The following is a 22,547-nucleotide window of genomic DNA, read 5'->3' on the forward strand; positions in this document are numbered from 1 at the left end:
TATTTTGAGAAAGAGGGCACAAGCGCAAGCAGGGGTGGGGAAGAGAGATAGGGAGAGAGAGAATCCCAAGCAGACTCCATGCTGTCAGTGCTGAACCCGACTTGGGGCTCGATCTCATGAACCATGAGATCATGACCTGAGCTGAAATCAAGACTCGGATGCTTAACCGACTGAGCTGCCCAGGTGTCCCCATTTATGCATTTTTAAAGGAAAGATTGAAAACCCCTTGAAAACATTCTTTGCCTGCCCTCATGCCCTCATGCCTGGTACATAGTGGGTACGCTGTGTGGACCACTCAGATTGTGCACATCTCGGGCACCTTGGTGCATGAGTGCGAGGGAGGGGACCCTTCATCCTCCTCAAATTGCTGTGTGTGTGGGTTTCACTTCTGCCCAGAACAGGCCTCTGTTCTAATAGGTTATATAAAATTGGTGCACATTTTTTCAGTGTAGAGCAGGGAGAGCTGTCATGAATCATACGTGACACTCCCCATCGATCTAAAAATCTACTGACTCCAGGACCCATGCCATGTGCTCCCACGGGCACGTTTACCTTGCAGGGTGGGGCGGAAATGAAGGCCCCAAGGCCCTGGATCATCTGAGTGTATCTCTAAACCATCGGGAAGAATAGGGAAGAAATGACCCCTGCTTTTCCTCCTCTTCTTTGGGGTAGAAGAATAAGCTACTTTTACCATTGGCTGGTCCGATCTTATGACTCTGCTGTGTCCTTGTGGCTGCTGAAGACAGTGAGTTCCACTGTGGACAGGTCTTCTCTGGCTGTGGCCTCATCTCCCAGGGGGCTCGTGACCCCTGCTTGCCCTCTTGCCTCTCAGAAGGGCCAGCGCTGCCTGGGGGCTTTCTGCCCATGGAGAGTATTCCTCCAGGAGATAATGGTTCTTGCTTTTTATTAGGTCATTGCTTCTGACTGTCTGTCTGTCTCTCACACACACAGTGTCTGTCTCTCTCTCTCTCCCCTTTCCTGCCTCCAAGTATGTGCTTCTATCAGTCATGGTGAGGGGCGTTTCTATTTCCCCAGTCCTATTTTACAGCGGTCGCCACCACAACAACAGGATCTGGGTAACAGTGGTCTGGAGGGAACACCACCATTTCATTCTCTTACGAAAACCATTCCTGACATGTCCTGGAGTCTTGAAAGGAACTCCATGAAATCCCAGAGGTGTGTGGGCAACTTGTAAACGGAAGTGGGAAAGCCGCTCACTCCTCCCTCGGAAGGGGCTCTTGGTTATGACCGTCTAAGCATCAGGGTCATAAGTGAGCCACAACCCACCCAGCAGAGGCCAGGACGCTTCTGAGAGAACCCACTACCCCCCCCCCCCCCACACACACACCCCTGTACAGTCTTTACGTGTGGCAGTCGGCGCGTGGTCATTTCCCTCCCTGCCTCCCCTTCTCTGCTCCTGCCCACTGAAGGATCACCGTCTGCTACCAGACGTGCTCCCAGATACCCTGCTCCCCGGGAGCCAGCTTCCTCCAGCCTCATCTTGTAGACCTTGGGGCCAAAAGTTTTGATGAATAATTGTTTACATATTTTAATATGCATCTAGAAAAGGTTTTTTTCAATTTTTTATAATTTTTTTAATGTTTATTTTTGAGAGAGAGAGAGAGAGACAAAGCAAGGGAGGGGAAGAGAGAGAGGGAGACAGAGAATCCCAAGCAGTCTCCCAGCTCCGAGCTGAGCTGTTGGCACAGAGCCTGACGCAGGGCTCGGACTCATGAGCCACGCAAGATCATGACCGGAGCTGAAGTCGGACGCTTCACCCAGGCACCCCTAGAAAAGTTTAAGACCTGTTCATGGACTCCGATACTTTCTGCACCAGTATTTAACCTCTCATCATCTCTCTTGGCCCTTCTTTGTATTTAATATTTTGGAAAATCTAATTTTTCCAAAAATGTATTCAAATATTGTCTCTTTCCTTCGTGGCTCAGCTAGTTTTGTCTTGTAGAGGTAGTTAATGATACACGTTCTATTTCTCGGATTAGCTCAACTTCTCAGGTGAGGAATTTCCATCAGACACCAGGCCAGTAGGGGGCCCTTTATTGATGACAACTGTGAGGGTGGTATTGATGATGAGCTGTGAGGGTGGTGTTCTCGCTCTTGAAACCGTGACTGGTACGCCAGTCTGTGAACACTGAAAGACAGAGATGGTGAATCTGTATGCCAAGGTTTATTAGTAGGCTTGATAGCTTCTCTGATAAACAAAGTCCTGTTTTCCTTCACTCTGCTTTTCCAACTTTGTGGGAGCCAGAGTAAAGGGGGTTAGGAGGCGGGCTGAAGCCTCAGACCTTTGTCATTGACTCCCCAGTCTCCCCCTAACATGGAGATGAAAGCCAGCGAGAAATGTGCAGATAGAAATGTTGTGAGAGGCTGGACTTTGACAGCAGAACCCTCTCTGGCCTGTGCCACCGTGGCCTCCAGGTGCTCAGCTTTAAAAGTACAGACACTCCATCAAATCAGCAGGCTCTGAAGGGTGACTCACACCAACCAAACTCACAAGGGACTGATTTATAACCCAAAGCCTGAATGCTGGATATATCTGAGGAGAGAAGGCTGGGAGGACAGTGGCTTCCAGTCACTGGTTCAGGCCACCGGCTTTTCCCTAGTGGGTGGTATCCTTGGGAAAACAGCTCTTAGCCCAGAAAGTTCTTTTTTTGAAAACGGGATTAGAATACGGTGAGATGGCTTCAGGCAGCCCAGTGTGTGCCCTGTTTCCACACTGCAGACATTTTGATCTTAGGAAGGGAGTCTTTCATTGAAATCACCACCCCCCCCCACCCCCCGCCGCCCTTGGGCAATCTTGGGAACACCTGGGCAGACACTTCCACTTTCCAACTCACCCTGTCTCCAGATGCTTCTGCCTTCACAGGGCTACAACTGGGGGAGAGATTCTAGTTATTGATGAGTCTGCTTATCTTAGAGTGGGTTTTCAGTTGGGTTCCTGGCACGCTTGAAAGGGCCTTTCAGCTCCTTGGTAAACTCTGAAAGACATTCTTATCTCAGCCTCGCCAGCCTGGCCCACATGTGAGTGCCATGTGGGAGGCTTTGTAGACAGCCACTTCCATTATCCTTGCTATCAGTGGCTGATGTTTTCTGACCTGATCACCAGACCCTGGGATTCTGTGTGCCTCATTTGGGGCTTGTAATTCTTGTGTGGACTCGGCTTCTCACCGAGGGTAGGGTCCCAGGCTTCAGCAGGTGGGGAAGGTGATGCTCTCGTTGCAGTCTGTAAATACAGGCTTCACACCCGGGTCTCACAGGGCACATCCTGCCAAATTTCCTGCACTTAGTTGTGAAAATGATCTGCAGCAGAGGAGGGAATAGTGGCTCAGTCATTCAAGTAGGAGGTACTTGCCAGTCGTCCCCATGTGCCTCTCAGTGCTTTGCAAAAGGCATGTGCTTGTGCTAAGCTTTCCCTGGGCCACAAAGAAGGTGAGAGTGTATTCTTAGAGTGCATTCAAGTGATGGAGGTATTCGATCACCAGGTGCGCTGTTAGTGACCCTTGCCGTCCCCGCCCTCTCTTCTCCTTCCCAGATTGTCATTGAAGATATTGGGAACAAGAGAAAATATGACTTCCCTCTTAACCGCTGGCTGGCCTTGGATGAAGATGACGGCAAAATCCAAAGGGATATCTTAGTGGGCGGAGCTGAGACCACAGGTAGAAGTGAGAAAGGGGAAGCACGATTGGCTGGTATTTCACTTTCTGCCTGAGGTTCAGTGTTCTCCTTGGTGGGCCTGGAGGCCTGTGATCCAGCAGGAGCCAGCCACTCCTCCTGCTCTTGAAAGTGTTCCGTCCCTTTGTGCTGGAGCCTGAGGCTCTGCTGATGCCAGAGGAGGCGGGGGAGGTGCCCCTGAGCAGATACTAACTTTCAGGGCAGAAGAGATTAGCCACTAGGTGAAGCTGGAATGTGAACTCCTGTTCACGGTGGATGAGGGTGTTGATTTACTCTTAGCTCCTCTTACTATTGCGTGCTTACTGTATGCCAGGCCCCCTAGGCACTTGACCCGTTTTGTCCCCTTTAATCCTCACCAGGACCCCATAATATAGAAACTGTTATCATTTCCATTTCACAGAGGAGCAAACTGAGTCACATAGGCATTGAGAGACCTGTCCAAGGTCACGCAGCTGGCAAGTGACAGATCCGGATTCGGGCTGCCACCTTAGTCTCCACCCTGTGCGGATTCCACAGAAAACCCGCACCTCCCAGCACGGGAGTTCGTGGATGTTCCGGAACATCAGTGTCGTGAATGTGCCCATCTGAGAACGTGCTCTGCTGCACAGCATCCTGTTGCTTAGCACTGCACAGAGAAGAGGTCCAAGTCCTGGGGCACAGTATGCAAACTGCTTCATGGTTTGGCTGCAACATACGTGTCAGCTGAATCTTCCAATCTTCCAACTTCTTGTCTCACTTCCAGATGCTCACCTGTCTCGCTCCACCTCATCAGCACACCTATGCTGTTTCCTGAACCTACGCCCCCTTTGCCCTCCTTCTGCCTCATCCACTTGTCTTCTGCTTCTGCAGGGGGGGCGGGGGGGAGGGAGCTTCTCTCCCCTCGCCTGGCCCTCTCCTCATCCGTGCCTTCCCCCGCCCCTCCCTGAGCTGCTGGCCTTACTCTTTCTCTCACTTTATCTTTAGAGTATCTTTCTCCTCAGCCTGTAATGCCATTTCTCTTCTCTGCACTCCTCAAATTCCTGCTCCCTGTCACTCCCTCTGAGCCCTCCCTCTTTCCTGTAGACAGGCACTCCCTCCCTTCCTTTGCACCAGACATTTGGGCAGACCTTGACTGCTATCAGTTAGGAAATCACACGTTCCTCTGCTCCAGCACTTTCCAGCCTTGCACGTTATTTGTAAGTGAAGCTTGCGTGTTATTTACTTAGAAACAGATAGGAGGGGCGCCTGGGTGGCTCAGTTGGTTAAGCATCGGACTCTTGATCTCAGCTCAGGTCTTAATCTCAGGGTCGTGAGTTCAAGCCCGGTGTTGGGCTCTGCACTGGGCATGAAGCCTACTTAAAACAAAACAAAACAAAACAAAACAAAACAAAGCAACAACAACAACAACAAAACCAGATCCCAGAATGAGTCTGCTCTGACCCCTTTAACCATGTTACTCTTACTGACCTCCAGTGGTAGAGGAGAAGGAGAAACGTCTGTCAAAGGCTGGGAATTACTGGTAGCCTGGGCCATGGGAGTACGTACTGGGTGTGTTTTGGAGAAACAGAGCTGGAGACACCATTTGTTCATCTTCTAGTCTCCCTGAGGCCTTGCATGTAGTAAGCACTCAGTCAGCGTTTGTTGAACAAAGGAAGGTGTAAACGCTTCAATGAATCAGGCATCCCGTAGCTGCATGTGGCTAGCTCCAAAAGACTTTCAGGATTTTCATTTCCCTGGGTCCGGGGCTAGGGGTGAGGCAGGGGGTGGGGTGGAGGGGTGTGTGCCTGTACACCATTGCCTTAGACTCCAGAGCAAAATGGAGGGAGGCCAGACCTGAGCAGAGTTTCCTGTCCAGATGCTGGTCTTTGGTGTTTTCTCTTACTCAGTCCCACGTCACAGCTTAATCTCCCTTTGCTGGCTCTTGCCCAGAACTTCATGTCCTCGTCTCACCTCCTGACTGACCAAAACCTCAAATGGCCTGACCACAATGTGCTCTCCTTCCCTCACTCTTTCCTCAACCCACCACGTCAGGCTCAGACATGAGTGCCCTCTATTAAAAGTTATCTTTTTAAGTTATGAGCAAAAGAGCAAGCAAAATGAATCAGCTAGCCCCGAATATAAATCTCCATTAATGGAGTTGACTCTTATAATTAAATCAGACATAACAGAATTCGTCCGGCAGCTATTATAATATGCACATGGTAATTAACATTAATAACAAGTACTATTCTTAGCCAACTCAAATTCCTCCTTCTCTCTGTTAGTTTCTTGTAATCAGGGCTGGCAGCTTCTTAGGGTAATACCTGCAGTTTATTCCTAAACTCAGATACATTGACACACAAACTGAAAAAAGAGCACAAAGCGGAGAGGGGCACTGGATGTCATCTGGGGAAGGAAGACGAGGGGGGAATGAGGAAGTGTGGAAGAGGGAGGGCCTAGGGAGGCGGTAGTCAGGGAGGGGAGACTTGGGTGGGATTTTGTAATCAGCTGGCACTAACTTTCTCCTTCCCTGTTGCTTCCACACCAGCTATTTCATATATTGTCACCGTCTTCACTGGGGATGTCCGGGGTGCCGGGACCAAATCCAAAATCTACTTGGTTATGTATGGGGCCAGAGGGAATAAGAACAGTGGGAAAATCTTCTTGGAAGGCGGTGTGTTTGACCGTGGCCGCACAGACATCTTCCACATCGAGTTGGCTGTCCTCCTTAGCCCCCTGAGTCGGGTCTCCATCGGACACGGCAACGTAGGCGTCAACAGAGGCTGGTACTGTGAGAAGGTAAGGGATGCCCCAGGGACGGCCCTTTCCTGATTCAACCCCTCTCTTCTTTAACTTGAAAATACAAACTCTGACCTGCTTCCTGCTTCCTGCTTGCTTTGGACCAGCTACAGAGCACATGGGCAATCCCTTTCATTGGGCAATTGGATTGGTAACATGCCCGTCCATCTTGTTCTGCTTATGGTCAGGAATGAAGGCTGCACTGTGCACGTATCCAAGGGCCAGACTGCAGGATAGCTTATCCAGAGGTAGTAGTTGGTAGTTACAAACTATCCTGGTTCTTGGTGTAGTGTTTCACTTCACCTTATAAATCTGTCAATCAGCAAGTATTTTTGAATGTATGTTTGCATTGTGGAATACTTATGCTTTAAAGCATATACTCAATGAAAGTAAACTATAGATAATGATAAGAAAACAAATATACATTTTGTCTACCACCCTACTTAAGAAATACTTTTCCAATACTTTTGAAACTCCACTGTGCCCTTACCCAATCATAAAATTTTCTTTTCCCCAAAGAGCATACACTATTATGAATTGTTACCTATGTATATATTATTTGTATGTAGCAGTTTTCATTCAGCACTATGCTTTAGACATTCATCTGAATTGGTAACAGAAACTGTAGTTCATCAATTTCACATTCATTCCATTGCATGAATCAGTCACCATTTATTTGTTTGTTCTTTTATTTACAGACATTTTGGGGTTGTATTTCTTGATATTTGCTAATATAAACAATGTTGCCATGACATTCTTATATATCTTTGTGCAAACATCCAGTTGGTTGATAGTATATGTTCAAGTATCTTTTCATAGCTTGCCTACAATGTTCTTTGAGCAAGGGAAGATTTAATTTAGAAATACTTTATCCAGGGGCACCTGGGTAGCTCAGTCAGTTAAGTATCTGACTTTGGCTCAGGTCATGATCTCATGGTCCACTGTTGGGCTCCGTGCTGACAGCTCAGATCCTGGAGCCTGCTTCGGATTCTGTGGCTCCCTCTCTCTGCCCCTCCCTGTTCACGCTCTCTCTCTCTCAAAATAATAAATAAAAATTAAAAACAATAAAAAAACCCTGTAATTCTTTTAAAAATATAGATTCCTTGACTACAATGCAAGCCTACTGAGTCAGAATTTCCAGGTAATTGGGATATTTAGATAATTCTTATCATTAAGGAAGTTTCAGAATCACTGATTTACTAAATAGTAATTCTTTCTTAACTGTTCTAAAAAGGCAATTTAGTCTCATCAAATTCCCCAAATGTATGGTTTTGCCTCTGAGCTTTTTTGTCTGTTCCATTTATTGATTTAATTTTTTCCTACACTAATACAATACTCACTCTCATCATTTCATATCTTTATGTAAGTCTGGTATCTGCTAGGACAAATTTACTCATCGTATTCATCTTCCTTAGGAATGTATTAATTTTTATGGCTCTTAACCCTTCATAGAAATTTTAGAATTTTCTTGCCAAGTTCCATGAAGAATTATGTTCAACAGAATTCAATTGGATATGTAGATCCATTTGGAAGAATTGATATCTTTACTAAGTACTTTTTATATGTATGAGCATTATGTACTTCTTAAAATTTCGGTCTTCTTTAATATTAGGTCTTCTTTAATATTTCCCCTTTTTTTCCTTACTTTAAAAGTTTATTTATTTTGAGAAAGAGTGAGAGAAAACACATGTGTGTGTGAGCTGGAGAGGGGCAGAGAGAGAGGGAGAGAGAGAATCCCAAGCAGGCTCCCTGCTATCAGTGTAGAGCCCAACAAGGGGCTTGATCTCACCAACTATGAGATCATGACCTGAGCCGAAATCAAGAGTTGGATGCTTAACCGACAGAGCCACCCAGGAGACCTAGTGTTTTTCTATAGTTTTATATCTTTCTTGATAAAGATCTTGCACATCTTTGTTAGATACATTCATAGAGGCCTTGTAATTTTTGTTCCTATTATAAATGATATCAATTTAAAATTATATTTTTAAACTATTTGTTTAAAATAGAAGAAATAGAAATACTCTGTAGAAATAGAAGGACTTTCGTGCATTGAGTTTACAAATAGCCATCTTACTAAACTTTAATTAATTATAATTTGTCTACAGATTTTGGGAGAAGTTTCTTTATAGAAACTCTGTTGTTTGTGAATGGTGACAGTTTGGTTTCTTTCTTTCCAAAGCTTATATTTAATTTTTTTTTTTTTTTTGTATTTGACCACATGAGCAGTACAGTGCTGAACAGTAGGGTTAATAGTAGACATCTTTGTTTTGGTTTTGATTTTACAGGAACTGCTTCTAATTTTCTGTTGAGGTAATTATGATTTTTGAGGGGTTTGGTAGATAGTCTTAGATTAGATTAAGAAATCCTCTTCTATTTCTGTATTGTTCAAAGTTTTTATTATTTATTGTTGAATTTTATCTAATGCTTTTTCTGCATTTAATGCTCTAGTCATGAAGCTTTTCTCTTTTACTTGTCAATTTGATGAATTAGGACTGCATTTTCTAGTGGCAGACCAACTCCGAATTTCTTTAAGACAAACTTGGTCATAAAAGATTTTAATTTTACATGATTCTGGAATTGGTTTGCCAGCATTTTATATAGAATTTTTGTGTATATGTTTATGAAGGGCATGACCCTTAATTTTCCTTTCTCCTATAGTCCTTGGCAGGTTTGATCCTGGCATGGAATGAGAAATACTGTCTTTCCTGAAAGAGGGTGTATAAAATTGCAGTGATCTGTCCCTCAAAGTTTGGTTGCAGTCTCTTACAAAATTGTGTGTGTGTGTGTGTGTGTGTGTGTGTGAGAGAGAGAGAGAGAGAGAGAGAGAGAGAGAGAAATTACTGATTTTAAAAAGTTGTGTTTGTTTTGCTGGTTATAGAATTATTTAGGCTATTTCTTCTCGAATGTTTTATTTATTTATTTTTAATTTTTTTTAATGTTTATTTATTTTTGAGAGAGACAGAGACAGAATGCAAATGGGTTAGGGGCAGAGAGAGAGGGAGACACAGAATCCAAAGCAGGCTCCAGGCTCTGAGCTGTCAGCACAGAGCCCGACGCGGGGCTCAAACTCACGAGCCGTGAGATCATGACCTGAGCTGAAGTCAGACGCTCAACCGACTGAGCCACACAGGCACCCCATCTTCTCAAATGCTTTAATGAGCTGTATTTTTCTTGGAATTTGTATGTTTATAGGTATCAAATGTATTGGCACTTACAACGTTAGTCTTATACAACATTCCCTTATCTTTTTAACTTCCGCTGCATCTATAATTATGATCTCCTTTTTATTTCTAACATCATTTGTTCCTGCCTTCTTGCTTTTTAAAATAGCATTCTCACAAAAAGTGTGTTTATCATTTTAAATAATCAACATTTGGTTTGTTTATAGTCCATTTTATCTCTATTTCCATCTGTCGGTTTCTGTTCTCTCTCTTAATTTCTCTGGGTTTCTGTTGTTGCTGTTTTTCTAAATTCTTTTTTTTTTGTAATGTTTATTTTTGAGAAAGAGCATGTGAGCGGGGGAGGTGCAGAGAGAGAGGGAGACAGAGGATCTGTAGTGGGCTCTGTGCCAACAGCAGAGAGCCCAATGAAGGGCTCGAACTCACAAACTGTGAGATCATGACCTGATGAGCTGAAGTCGGACTCTCAACTGACTGAGCCACCCTGGGGCCTCATTTATTTTTCTAAATTCTTAAGTTGAATTCTTAGCTCATTAATTTTTAGCCGACTTCTTTTCTCATATAAGCATTTGATACTATAACTTTGCCTCAGAGTAGTGCCCTAGCTGCACCCCACACATTATAGTATGGAATATTTTTATTACCATTCAGTTTAATTTTATTGCTTCATTTAAAATCAACTTTGTTGAGGTATAATTGACATAGAATTATACTGTGCAGTTCTATGAGTTTTGACAAATTCGTATACCATGTAACTATTACCAGAACCAATACACAGAAATTTCCATGACTGCAGCCTGTTTCTTGTGCTCCACCCACCCCTGTCAGTCTATACGGCTCCAAACACTAACATGATTTCAGTCACTAAAGATTAGAATTGTCTTTCTTAGCATTTAATGTAAGTGGAATCGTGCAGCGTGCACTCCTGTGTGTGTGTATGCGCACGTGTGCATGTGACTTCTTTTACTCAGTATAATATTTTTGATATTTATCTGTGTTGTGTTGCATATTAGTAATTTATTATTTTATCACTAAGTATTATTTCATTGTTAGGGTTTACAAGTTGTTCATCCATTCAACTGTTTGTGTAATTTGGTCACTTCCAGTTTTTGTTCTTTTGTCTGCTATTATGAACAGAGCTGCTATTAAAAATCATGTCCAAGTCTTTGTATGAGCATTGTTTTTAAGTTTTTGGGTAAATACCTAAAAGTGGAATATCTGGATTCTATGGTAAGATACACATATCTTTTTAAAGATCTCTCAAGCTGCGTTCAAGTGGCTATACTGTTTTGTATGCCCATCTGATGTATGAGAATTCACTATCGCTGATATGTCAATCTTTTATTTATTACAATTATAATGGCATATCATGGTATTTGATTGTGGATTTTTAATTTACATGCCTCTGATTACCACTTATGTTGAACATTATTTTTCATGTGCTTGTTGGTCATTTGTATATCTTTGTGAAGTATCTTTTGACTATCTAAATTTTTTTTGTCTTTCATTACTCATTTATAAGAGCTATTCATATATTCTGATAGAAGTATTTTGGGGGCGCTGGGTGGCTCAGTCGTTAAGCAACCGACTTCAGCTCAGGTCATGATCTCACGGTCCCGGTGAGTTCGAGCGCCCGCGTCGGGCTCTGAGCTGTCAGCACAGAGCCCGGAGCCTGTTTCAGATTCTGTGTCTCCCTCTCTCTGACCCTCCCCCGTTCATGCTCTGTCTCTCTCCGTCTCAAAAATAAATAAACGTTAAAAAAAAAATTAAAAAAAAAAAAAGATAGAAGTATTTTGTCAGATATATCTCTATATGTTTGTGGTGTATTAAGTATAATCTCCCAAAGTGTGACTTACCTTTTCATTTTCTTTTTTTTTTTTAAGTATATTTATTTATTTTGAGAGAGCAAGAGCAAGCGAGCAAGGGAGGGGCAGAGAGAGAGGGAGAGAATCCCAAGCAGGCTCCGCACTGTCAGTGCAGAGCCCCATGTGGGGCTCCATCTCACAAATTGTGAGATCATGAACTGAGCTGAGATCAGAGTTGGATGCTTAACTGACTGAGCCACCCAGGTGCCCCTCCTTTTTCATTTTCAGGCAATGTTTTCTGAAGAGCAGAAACTTTCAATATGATGAAAGGCAATTTGTCAGCTTTTTCCTTTATGCTTTTTTATTTTTGCTTTATGCTTAGTTATTGTTCTACTTAAATTTTTCCTGGACCATTAGCTATTTTGAGTGTGTGATTTTTAGGTTTTAAATACAGTTCTTTTGTTGTGTTTTGTTATTTTATTTCTAATTTAATATCATTTTCAACCAGCAAACATAGTCTGTATGATGCCATTTAAGGAGATTTGAAATTTACTTTACAATGCAGTTCAATTGCACATTTGTTCCTAGAGTTGAATTTAAGATTTTGAGTTTATATATAACTTCAGTTATTAATACTTTTATATTTGAATTATCTATTTCCTTACTAGCATTTTATTTGACCTATTAATTACTAAGAAAGATGTGTTGAAATTTCTCACATGAGTGGTAGATATTTCAATTTCTTATGGTAGAGCTAACAGTTTTTGCTGTATATAGTGTGAGGCTATGTTATTAAGTGTGGAGTTACTATAGCCTCTTGGTGAATTAACTAAATCTTTACCATAATCCAGTCTGACACCATCTGTCTTTTAACTGGCAAACTTAGTCCACTTATATTTATTGTACTTTCTGGCATGTTGGTTTTTCTACTTTTATAGTTTTTGTTTCTTTTGGATTGGTTGTTTTTTTCCCTTGATACTTGATACTTTACCCTACATACTTACTTTTTACCCTACATGTGGCAAACCCAAAATTCAGTTACCATCTCTACTTTCTTTTTGGCAAGGACCTTGAAAATCTCTAATGGTAATAACCCTGCATCTGGGCCTCATGCTATTCTCGCTTAGTGTTTTAGCTTATTTTAAATTATTTTCAAATCCACACGTGAGATACAGTTTTGTAGAATCACTGTTTAGATTTACCTACGTGCTTGCCAGTTTGTTTGCTTGCCATCCCTTCTTGCATCAGAGACCTTATTTCTGGTGTCCATTTTCTTCTTCCTGAAGTTCACACTTTAGAAGTCCCTTTGGTTAGGGTCTGTTGGTGGTGGGCTCTGTTTTTGTTCATTTGGGAAATGTTTTTATTTCATCCTCATTCTTGAAAGATAATTCTGGAGTACAGAATTCTAGATTGAGTTATTTTGCCCCTCCCCTCCCCCAGGCATTTTCTGGCTTCTGTTAGTCTAATTGCTGTCAGCTCTCTTTTCTGTTCTGATGCTCTTATCTTCTTTTTGTCTTTGACATGCTGGTGCTTCTCTTTGACACATCTAGGTGTCCGTGTATTACTACTTATTCTGCCTGGGACCAGGCTTATGGTAACTAATTCTCAGGGAAGATTATTATTATCTGTCTGGAGCGAAAGCAGAGAAGATAGGATCCCTTTGCAGATGTTCCCCTCTCTACCTTTTTTCTGAGGGAGCAGCTCCTTCAAGTGTTTCTGCTTATTCAGGATTTGTAGTTCAGATCCTCCAGTTTGCAAAGCCCAAGGGCTAGCCTTCTGCTTCCAATTGGCTGTTGATTTCCTGATCTCTGAGTGTCTGGTATTGTCTTTTCGCTTTTGGTGCAGCACCAACTTTAGCCTTCACATATACCCATTCTCTTGGCTTCTGCTTACTCTGAATTTTGCTGGCTCTTATGGCCTTTCTGTAACTTCTTGTCAGCTCAACAATGTATATAAAATGATATTTCCTGTTATTTATATGGCCTGTGGGTATTTTGTAGTGGTGAGAGGCTTTTCAGACTACCTTGTTTGTTGGACTACCTATTCCAGAAGTAGAACTTGTAACAAGAATTTTTAAGTACTTATTGTATGCTTAGAGCCATCTTTGGGGGAGCCATAAGGGGTGAGAACATACAACCTCAGCCTTTTAGGAGTTTGCTCCTCCTATTGATCAAACAAGACTAATACACATGTAAAAACTAGAGAGTAATTCAGGAGTAAACTAAGAGGAAGTAATTGCAGGATTTGTTCAGAGGGAAGAAAGAAAGGCTGTTAAATAATTGTTGGTGATTATTACTTTCTGTGCCCCTAGACCACCCTCTGTGGGTGCCCTCCATCTTTGTGTATAGGTAGGTCCACTTCTGAATGCATGGTTGCATAGACTCTTCAGCATAAAAGATGGCGTGCAGTAATGGGTCCCATGGGACCTCAGCCTTAATAGGAATCCTGAAATTCTTGCTGATGGGTGTAAAAGGCCCCTAACTAATAGGAGTCAGGAGCATTTATGCTTCTGGTACTGACACCAACTAACTCCAAACTTGGGCACTTCATTCCCTTTTCTAGACCTCAGCTTTCCCATATGTTGAATGCATGTTGGGGTAGACTCTATGAATTGCTAACACATTTGTGTTTGAGGAGGCTACTGCCTGAGGCTCTGAGACATCATTTATCTCTAGGGAGGAGAGTTTCTCTGGGAGATTGAGGGTGTATACGCTCCCCTCCCCCACCCTAATCTTTTATCTTCCTTCCCCTTGGTTATAAGGCAAGGTTTCATACGGCTATGACAGTCATACAGTATTAGTTGAATTCTCAGAGATATCTGGGTATATCTAAGTGTAATAATTCAATCCAAGGAAACTATAGTCAATGGTAATAACCATAAACAACTGATAACAAACACCCAGTAAGACAGTAGCTTGTCAAAATGCTTGATCAGCGCTAGAGTCAAATTAGCTTTCAAGTTAAAAAGAAGATAAAGCAGAGAATCTAGCAATGTGACTGGTCAAAATTTCTTGGTTGATAGAAAATCTTGTAGTGTCACAAGAACATTCCTTTGGACATCTCCAATGTGAGTGGCCTAGGCTGGATACACTTCTGAGTTCTAAACTCATGAGTTCAGAATGTGATTAGAGAAAGTGTAGGAAAGGTTTAATGAGGCTCAAGCCCCGAAGAGAGCAGTTTGTTTTTGTATTAAATTCCAGATACACATTGCTCTCTATGTGATTGACCTTTTCCCTACAAGACAAATGTAGGGAATTAATGTTGTATTCTAGCTCATTTGGTTTGGTCTGAGGTTTTATGAAGCGCGTGAAGAAACACGGGGTTCAAAGAGCATGTTATATATAGGGGAGGATTCGGGATTTGGGCTGGTAAATTGGAGGACGGATAATACCTACTTGGGAAGACCTCTTGTGGGGGGGGGGTATTTCTTGGTCAAAGATTTAATGAGGCAGAGAACAGTAAGAGAAGTGCCATTCCTTGAGGAACCTGATGTAGACGACCCTTAATATGAAGAGGCTGTCAAACTTTGTAAGGGTCCCAACCCGGGGACCTGCTGCAGGAGACTCATCTGCCCTCCCAGGTGGTGATTCTGTGCCCCTTCACCGGCATCCAGCAGACCTTCCCTTGCGGCAACTGGCTGGACGAGAAGAAGGTGGACGGGCTGATCGAGAGGCAGCTCTACGAGATGGTGTCTCTCAGGAAGAAGAGGCTAAAAAGTAGGTGCAGGGGCTGCATCAGAGGCTGGTGGCCTTTCAGACAGGGCCAACAGAGGCCAGGATATCAGACCCCTGGGCAAGAGCTTCACCTCGAAGGAGTCCACTTCTGCTTCTCAGGTCTCCTCTAGAAAGGAAGGGAATGGGCCCCGCAGAGCTCGGTTCTCCAAGATACAGGCTGCGTGCCCGGCATAGAGTTACATACCCGGCACCAAGGCCTAGTACCCCTGTGACCCCAAACTGCATAAGCTGCTGTGAGGGGCTAGATGTTAAGCTGAACGGTTTAACACAATGCACTCTAAATATACAGAGGTGCAAGGTGTCAACTCTTCTCCCTACTTAAAACATACTAATAGACTTCCACGTTAAAAGGAACATTGAGGTACCCTCTTTCAAATAGCAGGGAATCCTTGGGTTCCTAATACTGGCACCTGTTAGAGCAGGTTTCTGAGAGTGGGCCACACTTGTGCATGGTCTGTGCTTCATTCCTGAGCTCCTTTGGATTTGCTCGCCTTCCCCACTGGTAACACGAAAATCTCTTTATTCTTGACCTGTCTCTGCAGAGTTCCCCTGGTCCTTGTGGGTCTGGACGACCGACTTGAAGAAAGCTGGTACCAACTCTCCAATCTTCATCCAGATTTATGGGCAGAAGGGGCGGACGGATGAGATTCTCCTGAATCCCAACAACAAGTGGTTCAAACCAGGCATAATCGAGAAATTTAGGGTAGGAAGGAAGTGTAATGGGCTGGGAGGGATGAAGGAGGAAGGGACATAAGACGTGTTTGTCATGGGGATGGTTTTCTAAGCCAGATTTTGAATCCAGTTTGAGGACAAAAGGGTGCAATGAGAAGTTCAGCTCCTTGCAAGGGGTGCCAGAGTGATTTATAGGCAAAGTATTGATTGAATGGTGTGCACTTTGAATCTGGCCCTTCACCTGAATCAAACACTGCAGAATCAAACCTGGGGGACAGAAGCAGGTATGAAATGCTCTTGGGGAGCCTAGAATCCTGGGGAATCATAGTAGAGCAGAGACCCTGAGCCCGCAGCATCAAATCACCCCATCTGGAATGAATTAGAAAGGAGCAAATTTAAGGTAAATTGTAAGTTTAACGCTAAATTTCTGGTGCATATTTAACCGGAGCAAGGCTTATTTTGCCAACAGAAGTGTGCTCTGACCTTTAGGTGAGAATGATTTGTAATTTTCAGCTGTCTTCCCAGAGCACCCCGCTGGTGCTTCTGTTATGCACTCAGTTCATTGCTCTTCATGTATTTGTCTCCCGGCTAGACTGCCAGCCCCTTTGGGAAAGGGCGTGACTGCTGTATTGATCTTTGCGTCTGTTTCAGTGCCCAGCAGAGTTCTGGGGCTGTGGGCCTGTGCTAATTTACAGGGTTGCCATATGGGTTTTGTTACTGGGAGTTTACTGCTTGGAAGATTTTCTTTATTCTGGATCCTACTGTGGGTCAGTTATTTTTGTTCAATTTCACCAGGGCAGACTGAATCCCAGCCCCACATGGCTATCTTGCCCTCACGTGTCCCTGGTCGCAAGGTCACGAGAGGACAAAGTCTATGAGGGTGGCTTGAAGCAAAGCCATCCTCACTGCTGAAGAAGTGGCCCAGGGTGGGTGCCCTCCAGGGAGGGGGTAAGCCGTGAGGATAAACACATTTCACTTGATTATGTCCACCCAAGGCTTGTTATTTCACCCCATAGATTGAGCTCCCGGATCTTGGCAGGTTTTACAAGATTCGGGCATGGCATGACAGAAGGAGCCCTGGTTCTGGCTGGCATTTAGAGAGGGTGAGATGTGCCATCTTGGGGCTTGGGAGGTGGTTGGGAGAGGAACTCTTTCTAATGACCCTGTCACATAAGTCTGTTGGGAGTTGGGGTGGGTAAGTGTGGGTCTCGAATTTGGACACACGGGGACTTCGTGAGTGGAGAGGACCTCCAAAGCAGACTCAGAAAATGCACAGGTGTTTAGCAGACTTGGATTCTTCCCCGGTCACCTGGCTGCTGGGCAAGCGTGGGTCTCCAGGGACCAAGAGGGACAAGGGTTAATCTGGCACTCCGCTTTCCACAAAAATCCTCTTGACAGGATGGTTGTGGCCTCCCTTAGATGCAATAGCAGAACGGGGCCCCCAGGGCGTGGTGTATCTCTGGGACACCCCCTTGCTCACCCAGGACTTCATTCCAGATGACCCTGATGAATACCCTGACCAAGGACAAGTATAACTTCAACTGCAATCGCTGGCTGGATGCCAACGAGGATGACAATGAGATCGTGAGGGAAATGACCGCAGAGGGCCCAACGGTGCGGAGGATAATGGCCAGTGAGTACCCACCGTCCTGGGGGAGGCAGCAGAACTCCTCCTCGGTGTGTCAGCAGGGGGCTGGCCCATGAGCTGGTAGTCTCGTCTGCTGTACCTCATCAGGCCCCCTCCAAATGCCGGGTGAACTTAGTTCTCGGCCTTAAGACTGGCTTGAAGGAGTCATCTCTACGGCATGATACCAGCGCTCTATGATGGTGGGTGTGGGGGAGCGAGGTGACATTTATGGGTCTTCAGGTGGGCTATGAGGGGATGAGAAGACTCTGCACTGAGCAATGTTTCTCCACAGCCTTCCTGACATTAAAGAAAACATCTTCTTCAAATTATGCATGAAATGCTCCCCCAAAAGGAAGGCTGTATCTGGTGATTGGCTACCCCTGATGAGTCCTCTATTTCTATTTAAGGCCAGTAGGAGAGGGACTAAGCTTTTAATCTGGGGCCCAGGTTCCACATTGAAAGGGGCTAAGTTACCTCTAGGTTCTAGTAGCAGAATAGACAGAGACACAGCACATGTCCTGCCTTTGCCCCGGCAGACATTACTGAGTGATCACAGCATTCTCTCCCATTGAGTCTGAAATGAGTTTCAGCGCTCTCGATATAGCTCCCCAAGCAGACATTAGCAATTGATCAGAATTGGCAAAGATAATCTATTTGCTATCACTGTGGTAGTCCTTAAGTTTTTAATAGTATAGCAATATTGCAAAATTACCGAGTTAAGAATATATAGAAAACAATGTCACTCATAGTTGCAGTAACCCTTCTAAATATTTGGATAGTGTCACTTCTCAGACATTTGTACATCTAATAGGAGCTCTGTATATGTTTGTTGAATGATTTAAATAGAGGTAAATACTCAAAAACTTAGAAACCCCACATAGCAAATATCAACTACAAAAGCACCCTGTTAGCCTAATTAGGCAGTGCTTGCAATTATGTATCATCTACTTTATGGTTCTTCTTCATTTTTAAATAAAAATGTGACCATAGAATATTTGGGTTCAAGGCCTTTAAAATAGCCTGGTGCAGTTCAGGAAAGTGAGGCGTTCTTGCCCTGATCATACAGTCAGAGAGAGAGTCAGACCTAGAGCAAGGTCTCCCACCTCCTGGTTCAGGGTCTACACTCTGTCTTTTCACGTTCAGTAATGTTTTCTGTGGTAACAAGGCAATCATGTCCCTATGGACATGGTCAATAACAGCATTATGCCCCAAATTGAGATTTACTATATAACATGTAGCCCATCAAGGCAGAAATAAACCTGCTCTTATTGGATCTGGCCCCTTTGTGCACCAGAATTGAGCCCGAGAGGAACCAGTGGGGCTGGGGTCTTAGGACTAACCCCTTCCTCAGTCTTTCTAACCAATTCTCATGACTTTAGATCCTCACTCCCTGTTTCTGAAGTGACCCTGCTGCTGTCATTCCTGAGCCTTTTTGCTGGTTGCCTCTCAAATTGCACAAGTGAGAGCTCTGATCAGTTCTCTCTGGTCTGGTAAGTCAGGGCTTCTCAGACTTCCCTGTGCATTATCACCCAGAAGGCTTTTGAAAACACAGCGTGAGGGCCCTCACCTGCAGGGTTTCTGATTCATGAGGTCTGGGATGGGACCCAGGACCTGTTTGTCTCACAGATTTCTAAGTGGTGGCCCTGCTGCTGGTGAGGAAACACTGTGCTAAGGCATTAATCACCTTTCCAGGGGCTCTCAAGCCCCCAAATTCTTGTTGCCATTGTCTGTACTTGTCCCTCTCCCCTAGCTTTATGGATGAAATCACTTTTTGTTTGGTTAAAACTTGAAAATACTGATAGATTGTCATTTCAGTGAGGTTTTTCTACTTAGAATGCCCCGGATGTTCTTTCACTCCACCTCCTCCTTACCCTGACTGAAGCCTGGCTTCCCCGTCCATCCGAACCTGTCTTCTCTCCTCACAAACTGTGGGGCCCGGGGGAGGGAGTTCGCCTGACTCCCTCTGCACTCTCAGACTTGGGGCTCACACCATCTCACAGTGTTGCCTCTGCCCCCGATCAGTCCCATCTTTTGGTGGCCTCTGCTTACTTTCCTCTTTTGCTGAAGGTGATGTGGTGTGCCCCTCGGTCATTGTCCACACCTCCACCTCCTGCCATTGTTCTGGGGGCAGTGTTGTTAGTCTGCTCGGGCTGCCGTAACAAAATACCACAGACCAGGGACTTAAACAACAGAAATTACAGTTCTCACAGTTCTAGAGGCTGGAAGTCCGGGATCAAAGTGTCAGCAGGGTTCGGTTCTCCTGAGGCCTCTGTCCTTGGCTTGCAGACGGTGGCCTTCTCTCTGTGTCCTGACACGGTCTTCTCTCTGTGTGGTCACGTCTGTGTCCTGATCTCTTCTTCTTATGTGGACATGAATCGCATTGGGTCAGGGCCCACCCGGAGGACCTCATGTTATCTTAATCCCCTCTTTAAAAGCTCTGCCTTCCTATCCTGTCACATTCTGAGGTACTTTGGGTTAGGACTGAAACATATGAATTGGGGAGGGGACTCAATTCAGCCCCGCCCCAGATATGCTGATGAGACTCTCTGAGGCCTGTGCCTGGTAATCTGCATTTTAATCAAGCATCCCAAGCAATTTGTTTGCACAGCAAGACTTCAGAGCCTCTGTGCTGCTTCTTTCAATGTTCATGTGGAAAATCCCTTCACCCACACCCTGGTCCTCATCCACTTTGCTGATCGCTACCTCTCACCCACTTACCCAGTCCCCTCCGTCCCCGTGCCTCACTCAGGATCAGCCCATGAAGCTCCTCTGAGCAACACGTCCCACCTCTGGCTCAGGCTCCTGCCTCCCGGCCCTCCCATGACCTTGATGACACTGCACCCTGTCCTGAAACTCCTTCTAGCTCCTTACTCCCAACACTTCTCTTCGCCTGTCTCACGGACGTGTGCAGCATGGATTTTAGGGGCGAGTCTCTAAGAAGTCATCAAGGGCAGAGAAAAAGAGGTCCTGGGACTGGGCAAAGATTGGCTAGACTAGAGAGAGGATAAATCCAAGAGAGAGTTTGAAGGTGACTGTGGCGGGACTTGGTGAAAGAATGCCATGGGAACACAGCAGTGAGGTGAACTTTCTGCTCAGGATGTTGGGAAAAACTGTAGATGAGGTGCCATTTGAGCTAGGTGTTCTCTGAATAGGGATGTGACAGATAAGGAGAGATCGTGGCAGGAAGAGCATCTCTGTAGGTTATATATGTAAATGTGCACATAATATCTTTAAACAGGGTACGAGATGTGGGGCTATCGTAGCTGTTGGTTTTGTCTTCTGTGATGCTGCTAAAGAACCCTTCCAATGAAAAAAGTCTCTAATGAAGAGCTGAATCAAAGAGCTGTCTGTCCTGGCTCTAAAGGCAGTTTGGTGCCTTCTGGGGTCCTTGGCAGTACTTCTGAGCCCATGTCAACTTGGATTCCTCGCTCCCAGATGTTTTATCTGGCCCCCATAAATTTCTCTTGTGCTGGGAACACCCACCCTGGTGTCCTTACACACCTCTACAGGAACTTGGATCTCTTTTTTTGGTCTGGATACTTCTCTGTAACAGTAAACAGAGCTGGTGACAAGTGCCACGTCCCCCATTGGTACCACGGTATAGTGAATAATGTGCAGGGCTTCCTGGCAGTCCCTTAAGTGGAGCGTCTTAGACTCATAAGATAAGTCCCAATTTAAAACCAGTTCTCTAACTTTGAAATTGTGTACTCCTGGTTTACTACATACATACATACATACATATGTACATACATCCTAGGGCCTTTCAAAGAAGCAGTTAATGCCATGTCTGAGGGGGAAAGGCTTTCGGGAGCGGCCTCGCTGACTCACGCAGCCCCGGGACACGGACTAGACACACTGCTTATGATGTATGTGCACCCTGCCCTCCCTCAGGAGCCCGGTGAGATGTAGAAGCAATGTGATCTGCAATCCCTACTGCTGGCGTGACAGAAGTGATGCCACACCGCTGACGAGTGCGCGGGAGACCACTGGACTCGAGTGCTGAAAATCAAAGCTTCTTGTTAATCAGTCCGAGCTGTAATTTTTAAATTAAAGTACAAGAGGCTCTGGTAGTATGTACCCATCTGTTGGAAGTCTACGCTGCTGATAGCTAACAATACAGCTAGTTTTAATTGTCCGTAGACTTCCCGCCAGGATGGAGCTTGAGGATGGACCTCAATGGCTGGTGGGCTGGGAGGGGCCCCTGGAGAAGATCGGGAGCCCCGAGAACTTCCAGCCAAATGGACCTCAGCGCTCCTGAACAAAGAGGACTGGAATTCCCAGGCGAAGGGATGGCTGCATTCCCTCATCAGTTTGCTTCTGGGAATTGCCGGGTGGTTACAGCTAAAACTGCAGAACTGTCCATCAGAATTAAGAGTCAGCAAGGCCGGTGTTCCTTCTTCCCGTTTGTGCTTCCCCATTTCAGTACTCACTCCACTTCATGCCGTTCATCCCTCTTGCTGCTACCAGTTCTGTCACTGGGAGCTAAACACAGAAGCATCAGCTTCACTTACGCAAAGGCTGAAGGTTGAAGACACTTCGTGTTTGCATTTCAGCAGAGGTGACTGGAGAAGGCAGAAAGGCTCTAATAAGTTCAGGGGCTGTGGCCCTGTGAAGAGGCAGCGTAGGGGCAGGATGCTTTTGCCCCCACCCCCCTTGGTTCCAGTGCCCGCCTGTGCCAGCTCTGTGGGCAAGCAGTCATTCTCTGCCTGTCCTTCTGACCAGAGCTTTGGCTACACACACTGTGTCTTCACAGACCCACATGTTTAATGGTCAAATGTGACTTTCAGATGTCTCTACATCTCCAGATAAAAATGGGTATATTACTGAAAACGTAACGTGTGCATTGACTTTAACTTTTTGGTGATTTGTCTCATTCCTGGCATACTTTATCTTCATTTGTAGACGAATCATCCGTGAGTAGTGTCCATTTTTAAAAACAGCAGCTTTATTGCGGTATGATTCACGTCCCATACGATTCACCCCCTTAAAGTGTACTGTTCAGTGGCTTTTAGTATGTTGATAAAGTCATGCATCCGTCAGTACTGTCAAATTTCAGGACATTTTCATCACCCCCAGAAGAGAC

At 44.8% G+C, this 22,547-nt stretch overlaps 1 protein-coding gene across 1 annotated transcript in view; it reads left to right on the top strand.

The window, feature by feature from the left end:
- The window catches only part of LOXHD1 (lipoxygenase homology domains 1), a 164,620-nt gene that overhangs the window by 50,092 nt on the left and 91,981 nt on the right, over positions 1-22,547 (top strand). The window contains 6 exon segments of the mRNA XM_036064316.1: positions 3,551-3,674; positions 6,197-6,447; positions 15,012-15,147; positions 15,708-15,868; positions 16,854-16,940; positions 17,335-17,470. Coding sequence (XP_035920209.1) covers positions 3,551-3,674; positions 6,197-6,447; positions 15,012-15,147; positions 15,708-15,868; positions 16,854-16,940; positions 17,335-17,470 — 895 coding nt within the window.

This window comes from Lynx canadensis, chromosome D3, assembly GCF_007474595.2.
Source record: "Lynx canadensis isolate LIC74 chromosome D3, mLynCan4.pri.v2, whole genome shotgun sequence".
NCBI lineage: Eukaryota > Metazoa > Chordata > Mammalia > Carnivora > Felidae > Lynx > Lynx canadensis.